This window comes from Lepus europaeus, chromosome 19, assembly GCF_033115175.1.
Source record: "Lepus europaeus isolate LE1 chromosome 19, mLepTim1.pri, whole genome shotgun sequence".
NCBI classification, from domain to species: domain Eukaryota; kingdom Metazoa; phylum Chordata; class Mammalia; order Lagomorpha; family Leporidae; genus Lepus; species Lepus europaeus.
The window spans coordinates 58,693,243-58,705,015 of NC_084845.1; the positions used below are offsets into that span (position 1 = coordinate 58,693,243).

The window sequence follows — 11,773 nt, forward strand, 5'->3', positions numbered from 1 at the left end:
AGCAGCTCAACCCAGTACAAATTCTCGTTTTGTAATACCTGTATTGTTTGGTTACTTGTAATTCAGGTTGTTGAATATGATACTTATTACTGTCCTTTTCCTTTTCAGTGTTCTTATACTACTTCAGTGGTGGACTCTAAAGTACTGTTTTCTTTTTTCAGAAAAGCCATGCCAGGTGGATCATCTGGATCGGATCCTGCTGTCTGGTGTATATAACGTGCGTAAGGGAAAGACCCAGCTGCATAAGTGGGCGGAACGCCTAGTTGTCCTCTGTGGTACCTGCCTTATTGTTTCCTCAGTGAAAGATTGTCAAACTGGAAAGGTGCACATTTTGCCTCTGGTTGGGGGAAAGGTAAGACTCACAAAGATGAATTACAGTTCTTTACTTGATCTTAAGTAAATATCATCTATGCTTTTCATAGCCTTTTTCATATCTTTTCAAAGAAGTGCATGTGTACATCATTAAAGACTCCTTCAGGGCCTGGGCTGTTCATAGGCTATCCTTGCCCTGAATCTTGCTGTAGAGGGATCTGTTTAAGACAGCCCTTCCTCCACTGCCAGCACCAGATGCTGCTGCCGGGAACACTGAGGGTAGACAGAGGATGCCTTTGCAAACTAAAAGTAGCTGCCAGCAATCACCACTAAAATAGATTCCTTCTGATTTCTTGTTTTTTCCCTTTAGATTAAAATTCAGAGTTTGGGCTCATTTCAGCCGAGTCCAGCAGCTGGGGAGGCCTGCCATTTCTTGTCTCTTTCCTAGAGGATTCCCCATCCCAGGAAAGGCGCTTATTTGCTAGTCAAACAGAATGACAGATGACTGTAAACAGATATATTCATATTTAGAGGAAGCTGTATATAATTTTATTTTTTCTGTTTTAAATCTTGAATGTCATCAACTAAATTTAAGAGAACTGGACAAAATGACATGTGAGTTCACACTGTGAAACATCTGATCTAAATATGCAACACTATATGTATAATACATGCATTAAAAAGATAAATGCATGAAGATGGCACTGCGGCTCACTAGGCTATTCCTGCACCTGTGGCACCGGCACCCCGGGTTCTAGTCCCGGTCGGGGCACCAGATTCTGTTCCGGTTGCACCTCTTCCAGTCCAGCTCTCTGCTGTGGCCCGGGAAGGCAGGAGGATGGCCCAAGTGCTTGGGCCCTGCACCCCATGGGAGACCAGGAGAAGCACCTGTCTCCTGGCTTCGGATCAGCGCGGTGCGCCGGCCACAGCGGCCATTGGAGGGTGAACCAACGGTAAAGGAAGACCTTCCTCTCTGTCTCTCTCTCTCTCTCACTGTCCACTCTGCCTGTCAAAAAAAAAAAAGATAAATGGGTGAAAAGATACAGCTGTGCCTAGAAACATAAACGGTCAGTGGTCAGAAGCTGGGTCTGACAGGTTGTGTGAGCCCAGTTCAGCTCTTGTATTTGATCAAAAAGTTCTCTGCTGCTGAGGAGAGATGTGGGACATGCTTATTCTTCCTGAAAGTAAACTAAGGGGCAATGCTGTGGCACAGCAGGTAAAACAGCAGAGAATGGCCCAAGTCCTTGGGCCCCTGCACTGTGTGGGAGACCTGGGGAAAGCTCCTGGCTTCAGCCTGGCCTAGCCCAGCCCAGCCCAGGACTTTGCAGCCTGCAGCTTTTTAGGAACTGAACCAGTAGATGGAGGATCTCTCTCTCTCTCTCTCTAATAAATAAGTAAATCTTAAGAAAGAAAATAAACTGAAAACAAAAACTGCTGTCAAACACTGACCTAATAAGGTAGGAACACTCAGTTTGTGGCCTGTGACCAGGAAATGAACCAAGCCCACATTGGCTTAATAAATAATTAATAAATGTGTTATCTAACTATCATCTATGGGTCAGGAACCCACCAATGCCAGTATGACACCTGGTTCTGGTGTTAAGGGCTGATGGACAGAGTGAAGGAAATAAGTCAAATTGCTGGAGAGGGAGAGCGAGTATGAGGACAAGGTTTGGAATTGGTGAGAGGAAGCAGAAAATAAGGTCAGAAAGAAAAGGGAAAATGAACCTCCCATTCAAATGAGCCTGCAAACCACATCTCGTACACACAAAAACAAACAAGCTAGAAATGTAATGCTATGAAGATACCCACAAATGGAACAATCAGAAGATAAACTTCAGATTGAAATGGAAATAAATGAACATCCTGAAGATTCAAAAATAAATGTGCTAGGGCCAGCCCTGTGACGTAGCGGGTAAAGCCTCTGCCTGCCGTGCCGGCATGCCATATGGGCACCGGTTCAAGTCTCGCCTGCTCCACTTCCGATCTAGCTCTCTGCTACAGCCTGGGAGAGCAGTGGAAGATGACCGATGTCTTTGTCTCCTGTAACTGTGTGGGAGACCCAGAAGAAACTCCTGGCTCCCGGCATCAGATCTGCGCTGCTCCAGCAGTTGTAGCCAATTGGGGAGTAACCCAGCAGGTGGAAGATTTTATTTTCTCTGCCTCTTTGTAACTTTTCTTTCAAATGAATGAATAAAATCCTTTTTTTCTTATTTTTATTTATTTATTTATTTATTTATTTATTTTGACAGGCAGAGTGGACAGTGAGAGAGAGAGACAGAAAGAAAGGTCTTCCTTTTGCCGTTGGTTCACCCTCCAATGGCCACCACAGCTGGTGTGCTGCACCCGGCCGGCGCACTGCGCTGATCCGAAGGCAGGAGCCAGGTGCTTCTGGTCTCCCATGGGGTGCAGGGCCCAAGCACTTGGGCCATCCTCCACTGCACTCCCTGGCCACAGCAGAGAGCTGGCCTGGAAGAGGGGCAACCGGGACAGAATCTGGCGCCCCATATAGCAGCTTTATTCAAAACAGCCAAAACCAGTCCTGGACCAATTCCTTTGTTTTTTGTGTGTGTGTGTTTTTGTTTTTTTTTTGTTTTTTTTTTTTTTTTTGGAAACTGCCCATGTGCTCATTAACTGGTGAATTAATAGACAGGCATGGTATATCCGCATTGTGGAATTCTGTAAAGAATACAAAGAAATAAGCTGCTGATACAAAGGGGAAAAGGGTAATTTAGAAGCATTCTTCTTCTTCTTCTTCTTTTTTTTTTTTTTAAGATTTATTTATTTTAAAGTTACAGAGAGAGAAAGAGAGATCTTCCATCTGCTGGTTCTCTCCCCAGATAGCTGCAACAGCCATGGCTGGGCCAGGCTAAAGCCAGGAGCTTCATCTGCTTCTCCCATGCAGATGCAGGGGCTCAAGCATTTGGGCCATCTTCCACTGCTTTCTGAAGTGCATTAGCAGGGAGCTGGATCAGAACTGGAGCAGCTAGGACTGGAACCGGCCCCCGTATGGGATGCCGGCATTGCAGGATATGGCTTTACCCACTAGGTCACAGCACTGGCTCCTCAGAAACATTATTCTAAGTGAAAAAAACTAGATGTGAAAGTCCATTTATTATTTGACTTCGTTTTTGTGAAATTCTGAAAAAGGCAAAAAGTGTAGTGATAGAAAGTAGATCAGTGGTTGCCAGAATAGGAGGGGAAGAGGTTGACTGTAGAAAAACACACACAGGACATTTTGGAGGTGGAGGTTTACTTACTGTGTTCGCTTATTAAAAAAATTCATCGAACTGTTCCTTAGGATCAGTGATGTTTTTAAAAAATTGATGAATTTTGTTTAGGTAAATTATATCTCAAAATAACTGATCTTCCCCATAGACCTTAATACACAAAGCATTAGTAGGATTGAGAGGCTCGCTATAACCTTTCAGCATAAATATTTAATAATTCCAAAGTTGTACTTTTTGTTAAGATTTGACATTATATGTTTTGCTAAACTTTTCTGGGTCAAACATTCCATTATAAAATATTTTAAAAATGTTGTTCTAAAACATTGTCTATTCTTCATTTCAGTAAGATCCTTTATTTTGGCACAGACTTAGTCAATTGAAAAATGGTAGGAGCCAGTGCTGTGGCATAGTGGGTAAAGCTGCTGCCCGCAATGCTGGCATCCCATATAGGCATTTAAGTCCTGGCTGCTCCACTTCTGATCCAGCTCTCTGCTATCCTGGGAAAGCAGTAGAAGATGGCCCAAGTCTTGGGGCCCCTGTACCCATGTGGTAGACCCAGAGCAAGCTCCTGGCTTCAGATCAACATAGCTCTGGCCATTGTGGCCAATTGGGGAGTGAATCAGTGGGTGGAAGACCTTTCTCTGCCTCTCCTTCACTCACTGTGTAACTCTGCCTTTCAAATAAATAAATCTTAAAAAGAAAAATAATTATGTTCTATCACAGTTGAAGTATGAAAATAGTATTAGTGGATCTTTTATCATGATTCTTTTTTGCTCAGATTATTTTGTGTTTCTGTCACTTGGTTCATCCTTAGTTGGTACCAGAAACCTAATGATTTACAGGTATGACTAGTAAGTTCCCAGTTGATTTGCCAAAATTGAATTTCTGTGACATACAAAAGTGAGATGTCAAAGATGAAAGTGGCCTCATAAATTTAAAAAAGGCTGTGTACTCATTAAAGCTGTCTAGATTGGCTGCTGGAGTTTTGGCAAACATTTCCTTAAATAGCTGTTTTTGTGCTTAGAGTCTCTGACACCACTCCAAAGAGGAATAGGAGTGCTTTGCCTCTTTTCTCAAACCTAGAGAAAAAGATTTCAATGGTATTTAAGAGAGTTTGGTAAAGGTGGACTCCTTGGGTTTGTTAGTGTGTGATTCATTGGTGGGGGAAACCAGGAGAGAGCACTAAATAAAGAGATGAAGAGTGGGAGCACACAGGCCATTGAAGGGAGAGAGTGTTCTGTAAACATGCATACCCGTGCAACTGTCACCACAATCAATTTTACAGATTTTACTTATTTATTTGAGAGGTAGAGTTACAGAGAGAGAGAGAGAGAGAGAGGAGAGACAGGGAGAGAGGTCTTGCATCGGCTGGTTCATTCACCAAATGATTGCAATGACCAGAGCTGGGCCAATCCAAAGCCAGGAACCAGGAGCTTTTGTTTCTTCCATGCAGGTGCAGGGGCCCAAGTACTTGGGCCAACTTCCACCGCTTTGCCAGGCCATATCTGAGAGCTGGATCCGAAGTGAAGCAGCTGGGACATGATCTGGTGCCCTCTAGGATGCCAGTGCCTTAGGAGGAGGCTTAGCCTACTACACCACAACAGTGGTCTCCGCAATTAAGTTTAGAGCTTTCTTATGACCCTAACAGGAAATGCTATACCTCTCTCATAGCCATTATCTCCCAGTTCCCACTCCAGCTCTATACAACTACAAATCTTCTCTAGATTTGCCAGTTATAAACATTTCATATAAATGGAATCATAAAATACATGGTTCTTTATAAGTGACTTCTTTCCCTTAAGATAGTGTTTTCAGAATTTCTTCATGTTGCAGCATGTATCAATACTTTGTTCCTGTTTATGGCCAGTTAACATTCTGTTGTATTGGATCTACCACATTTCACATTTTATCTATGTATTTAACTCGTTGGTGAACATGGTCCTTCTGGTTTGGGTTATTATGAGTATTGCTGCTATCAACATTCATGTAAAAGTTTTTATGTGAATATGTGTGGATGTATGTTTTCAGTTTTCTTAGATGTAAATGTAGGAATAAAATCACTGACCTTTTTAGGAAATGATGAACCGTTTTCAAAGTGGCTGTGATGTTTTACATTTCTACCAACAGTTTGTGAAGGTTCCGATTTCCCCATTACCTTGTCAATGCATAATATGCAACACTTTTTTTTTTTTTTGACAGGCAGAGTGGATAGTGAGAGAGAGAGAGACACAGAGAAAGGTCTTCCTTTTTGCCGTTGGTTCACCCTCCAATGGCCGCTGAGACCGGTGCATCAAGCTGATTCGAAGCCAGGAGCCAGGTGCTTCTCCTGGTCTCCAATGCGGGTTCAGGGCCCAAGGTCTTGGGCTATCCTCCACTGCCTTCCCGGGCCATAGCAGAGAGCTGGCCTGGAAGAGGGGCAACCGGGATAGGATCCGGCGCCCCAACCGGGACTAGAACTCGGTGTGCCAGCGCCGCAAGGCAGAGGATTAGCCTGTTGAGCCATGGCGCCAGCAATATACAACACTTTTTAAAAATAATTATTTTTGGCCGGCGCTGTGGCTCACTAGGCTAATCCTCCGCCTTGCGGCGCCTGCACACCGGGTTCTAGTCCCAGTCGGGGTGCCGGATTCCATCCCAGTTGCCCCTCTTCCAGTCTAGCTCTCTGCTGTGGCCCGGGAGTGCAGTGGAGGATGGCCCGGGTCCTTGGGCCCTATACCTGCATGGGAGACCAGGAGAAGCACCTGGCTCCTGCCTTCGGATCAGCGCCGTGCGCCGGCTGCAGCACGCCGGCCACAGTGGCCATTGGAAGGTGTACCAGCAGTAAAGGAAGACCTTTCTCTCTCTCTCTCTCTCTCTCTCTCACTGTCCACTCTGCCTGTCAAAAAATTAAAAAATAAGAAAATTTTAAAAAAATAAAAATAATTATTTTTAATTTTACCTGTCCTAATACATGTGAAGTGGTATCATTGTGTTTTTGGTTTGCATTTTCCTTGTGGCTGATGACATTGAACACTGTTTTGTGTACTAATTGGCAATTTGTAGATCTTCTCTAGAGAAATGTCCTGTCTCTGTTGGTAAAACATACTTTATTTCTTCTGTTCTCATATCACATTCAACAGAGAGGATTTCTGTGACACCAGTGGATGTGGGACTTCCCCCAAGCAAGCAGGCAGGTAGTTCAGGGGATACCAATTGGGTGTCCTCTAGCCAGTTCAAAGCTGGTACTGTCTCCCTGGAGATAGTGTCAGATGTTACAGGATAAGTCCTCCTCCCTCCTACTCGCAGTGAAAAACCAGATACAGGCCCCAGGTTGTTTGACCTGTACCTTCCCACAGCTCCCTCCTGGGAGTTGATTTATTTGAGCAACTCACAGTACTCAGGGACACAAACATAATGGCTTATTATAAAGAATATGATAAAGGATAAAGGGGTGAGGTATGGAAGAAGCATCTGTGCCCTCTCTGGGTGTACGTATGTGCATACTACCCTCTAGGAGCTTCCATGTAGTAACCTATTTGTTCGCTCTCTGAACCCTGTCCTTTCAGGGTGTGTGTGTGTGGGTGTGTGTGTGTTTGAGACTTCATTACAACAACATGATTGATAATTGACTGGGGGATTGGGAGCTGGGTGGGGAATCCCTGCAAGGCCTGGCTTTAGATTCTTTGGCATTCCTGCCTCATGGGTATGGGATAGGAATCTGGAATGAGGAGGGTCTTGTTACCTATTATCAGGCAAGAGTAGGTCTGAGAATTTCTCACCATCTCTGACCCAAAATGGTGAGGCGTGGGGGTTGATGACCTGCCTTAGGGAAGAGAAATTCTAGTTTCTGTGGCCTGCTTTGAGGAGGGAATTAGGAGCCTGGAACTAAGGATGAAAACCAAAATATATGTGTCCTAAGACTCTTTGTCTTTGTCTTTTTTTTTTTTTTTTTTTAAATGAGGTTCTTTACTTTTTGACTAGAATGAGTTTTTAGTGGTTCTGGTTTTCTCCCCTTCTTTTCTGCAGGTAGAAGAAGTGAAGCGCCGGCAACACTGCCTTGCATTCAGCTCAGCTGGAGCCCAAGCCCAGACCTATCATGTCAGCTTTGAGACTTTGGCCGAGTACCAGCGATGGCAGCGGCAGGCGTCCAAGGTGATGAGTGATCAAGTGTCCTGATGGGGAGATAAGAATGCATAACCCCAATATTATGTATTTTCAAGCTGAACCTGCTCCTAAGATAGTGGATTATACTTCTTCATTTCCTTTCCAGGCCTTTCTGAACATATAATGAATAAAATAACGGAATTCCATCAGGTCCTTAACTTAAAATTGATACTCATATCTGCATTACAAAGTACTGTCAAAAAGCTTTTCAGGTGCTTTTGTATCTCTACCATCTCTGAAATAGGGCCTTGGAAAGAATTAAAAAGTAATGAGATTTGATTCTTGAAGGAATTGAGGCACAGTGAGATATATGTGATTTTCTTTCAACCACAGTAGTCAGTGGTGGATGAGGGATGGATCTGTTCATCGGTAGTAGCCCAGTGCTTCTTGGTCTGTGCATCCTTAGAACAGCCTTGATGACCACTTCCGATCTAAATTTATTGGTGGGGCACTGATCTGTAATTTTATCCCAAACCATTAATGCTGTGTGCTGAGAATAACTAGTCTTTTAGCATAATGTCTGCTTTTTAGCCTTCAGTGATGAACTATGGAGGCAGGTGTTTGAGGCAGCAGTTAAGATGCTGCTTGGAACATCCACATCCCATATTGACATGCCTAGGTTCAAGTTCTACCTCTGCTTCCAGTCCAGCATCCTGCCATCATGCACCCTGGGAGACTGTAGGTGATGCCCACATACTTGGGTCCCTGCCATCCATGTTGGAAACCTGGGTTGAGTTATACTTTCCTGACTTTGGCCAAACATAGGCCTGGCTGTTGTGGGCATTTGGGAAGTGAACTACAGAGTGATGATCTCTCTCTCTCTCTCTCTCTCTCTGTTTTCCAAATAAATGATTTTTTTTAAAAACGAACTACTAGAAGTTTATTGTGATTTTCAAATTCTTTGGTTCTCCTGGCCATCTTTTAATTTTTTTAAGATTTATTTATTTACTTGAAAGTCAGAGTTACACAGAGAGAAGGAGAGACAGAGAGAGAGAGAGAGGTCTTCCATCTGCTGGTTTACTCCCTAGATGGCTGCTACGGCTGGAGTTATGCTGATCCAACACCAGGAGCCAGGAGCTTCTTCTGGGCCTTCCACACAGGTGTAGGGACCCAAGAACTTGGGCCATCTTCTACTGCTTTCCTAGGCGATAGCAGTGGATAGGAAGTGGAGCAGCCGGGACTCAAACCAGCACCCATATGGGATGCTGACAATGTAATCGGCAGCTTTACCCACTACACCACAGCACCAGCCCCAGTCTTTTTATTCTTTTAAAAAAGATTTATTTATTTATTTGAAATGCACAGTGATAGGGAGGTGGGGGGAGAGTGAGATAATTCATCTTCTGGTTCACTTCCCAAATGGCAACAGAGCCCAGGGCTGGGCGAGGCTGAAGTCAAAACTCAGAATTCCATCCTGGTCTCTCACATGAGTGTCAGGGGACCAGGCACTTGGGTCATCTTGTGCTGCTTTTCTCAGGCTTAGCAGGGAGCTGGATCAGAAGTGGAGCGGCCAGGACTTCAAGTGGTTCTCTGATATGGGATGTAAGCATGTTGAAAGTAGTGGCTTGTGGCCAGTGCTGTGGTGTAGTAGGCTAAGCCTCTGCCTGCAGAGCCAGCATCACATACTGGCGCCAGTTCATGTCCTGGCTGCTCCTCTTCTGATCCCATTCTGCAATGGCCTGGGAAAGCAGTACTAGATGGCCCAAGTGCTTGGGCCTTTGCATCCATCTGGGAGACCTGGAAGAAGTTCCCGGCTTTGGATCAGCCTGGCTCCTGCTGGTGCCGCCATTTGGGGAGTGAACCAGCAGATGGAAGACCTTTCTGTCTCTCCTATGTCTGTAACTCTACCTCTCAAATAAATAAATAAAAATCTTGGGGGAAAAAAAAGCGGCTTAACATATTGTGCTACAATGCCAGCCTCCTTCCTGACCATCTTTGCAGAATTTTGCCTGTAGGATTATTATGACATACCATCAAAATATGACATATTAATGACATACCATCAAAATATGAATGAGAGGCGAACATTTGGCCAAGTGGTTAAGACATTAAAATACTTACATCCCATATTGGAGTGCCTGGATTTGACACCAGCTCCACTGCTGACTCCACTTTCCTGCTAATGCAGACTTTGGGAGGCATCAGAGACCCCCATGGTGGATTGAGTTTTGGCTCCTAGCTTCAGTCACCAACCTAAAGCTGTTGAGGACATTTAGGAGTAAACCAGTGGACTGGTGGCCCCATCTCCCTATATTGTCTTTCTTTCATTCTTTCTTTCAAGATTTATTTATTTGAAAGGCAGAGATACAGAGAGAGGAGAGAGCTATCGTCCATTCCCTGGTTTACTCACCAAATGGCCACAATGACCAGGACTGGGCCAGGCCAAAGCCGGGAGTTAGGAGCTTCTTCCAGGTTTCCCACGTGGTCCATCTTCCACTGCTTTCCCAGAGTGCATTATCTGGGAGCTGGATTGGAAGTAGAGCATCCCATTAGGGATGCTGGCACTGTAGGCAGAGGCTTAACCTTCTACACCACAGTGCTTGGCTCCCTCTTTTATACTTTCCCTCCCTGCCTCTCTCTCTCTCTCTCTCTCTCTCTCTCTTTCCTTCCTTCCTTCCTTCCTTCCTTCCTTCCTTCCTTCCTTCCTTAAAGATTTATTGATTTATTTGAAAGGCAGAGTTACAGAGAGGCAGAGGCAGAGAGAGAGAGGTCTTCCATCCAGTGGTTCACTCCCCAAATGGCCGCAACACCCGGAGCTATGCCAATCTGAAGCCAGGAGGTTTTTCCGGGTCTCCCATGCAAGTGCAGGGGCAAAGGACTTGGGTCATCTTCTCCTGCTTTTCTAGGCCACAGCAGAGAGCTGGACCAGAAGTGTAGCAGCCGGAACTTGAACCAGTGCCCATATGGGTTGCTGGCACTGTAGGCAGTGGCTTTACCCGCTATGCCATGGTGCCGGCCCTTGTCATTCAAATAAAAAAGAAAAATAAATGATATTCTAGTGCTGGGGTTGGGACCACGCCCAAACAAGAAGTTAGGAGCTTGATCCAGGTCTCCCACCTGGATGGCATGAACCCAATTATTTGAGTCCTCACCTGCCGCCTGCTGCCTTCCACATTAGCAGTAAGGTGGAACTGGGAGCACAGCTGAGACTTGAACGCCATTGCTCCAAAAAGGGATGCAGGTGCTGGCTTAAGTGCTAGGCCGAATGCCTTCCTTTGTTTTTATTTTATCTTGTTAAACTTTATTTTGATTTTATTTGAAACGCAGAGTGAAGAGAGAATGCTTATGTCTGTTGGTTCAGTCCTCAAATACCCACAACAGCCATCGCTGGGCCAGGCCAAAACTAACAGCGTAGAACTCAATCTGGATCTCCCACCTGAGTGCTAGGCACCCAAATACCTGGGCCATCATCTGTTGCCTCCCAGATTGTACATTAGCAGGAAGCTGGATTGAAGTGGAGGAGTCAGGACTTGAACCAGGCATCCTAAGTGGCAGCTTAACCACTGAGCCAATTGCCTGCCCATTGTTCTTTATAGATCCAATTTCACAACCAATATTTTATTAGCATAGTATTACTGAAATATAGACCTTGTTTGGGTTTTTGGATTTTTTGTGGTTATATTATGTTAGTATAAAATCTGCTCAGAATTTTACTGGCATTACTATTAAGTAGTTGTTCCATTGTTCTGGCCTTTTTTATTATTTCTTTAAAAATTTTTTTTTTCTTTTTTTTTTTTTCTTTTTATTTTATTTTTGACAGGCAGAGTGGACAGTGAGAGAGAGACAGAGAGAAAGGTCTTCCTTTTGCCGTTGGTTCACCCTCAAATGGTCGCCGCGGTAGCGCGCTGCGGCCGGCGCACCGCGCTGTTCCGATGGCAGGAGCCAGGTGCTTCTCCTGGTCTCCCATGGGGTGCAGGGCCCAAACACTTGGGCCATCCTCCACTGCACTCCCTGGCCACAGCAGAGAGCTGGCCTGGAAGAGGGGCAACCGGGACAGGATCGGTGCCCCGACCGGGACTAGAACCCGGTGTGCCGGCGCCGCAAGGCGGAGGATTAGCCTGTTGAGCCACGGCGCCGGCCTATTTCTT

At 45.0% G+C, this 11,773-nt stretch overlaps 1 protein-coding gene across 2 annotated transcripts in view; it reads left to right on the forward strand.

The window, feature by feature from the left end:
* The window catches only part of PHLPP2 (PH domain and leucine rich repeat protein phosphatase 2), a 90,258-nt gene that overhangs the window by 30,536 nt on the left and 47,949 nt on the right, over nucleotides 1–11,773 (forward strand). For both annotated transcript variants that reach the window (XM_062176759.1, XM_062176760.1), the window contains exons 4-5: nucleotides 162–352; nucleotides 7,548–7,673. In XM_062176759.1, coding sequence (XP_062032743.1) covers nucleotides 162–352; nucleotides 7,548–7,673 — 317 coding nt within the window. The remainder of the gene's footprint in view (nucleotides 1–161; nucleotides 353–7,547; nucleotides 7,674–11,773) is intronic.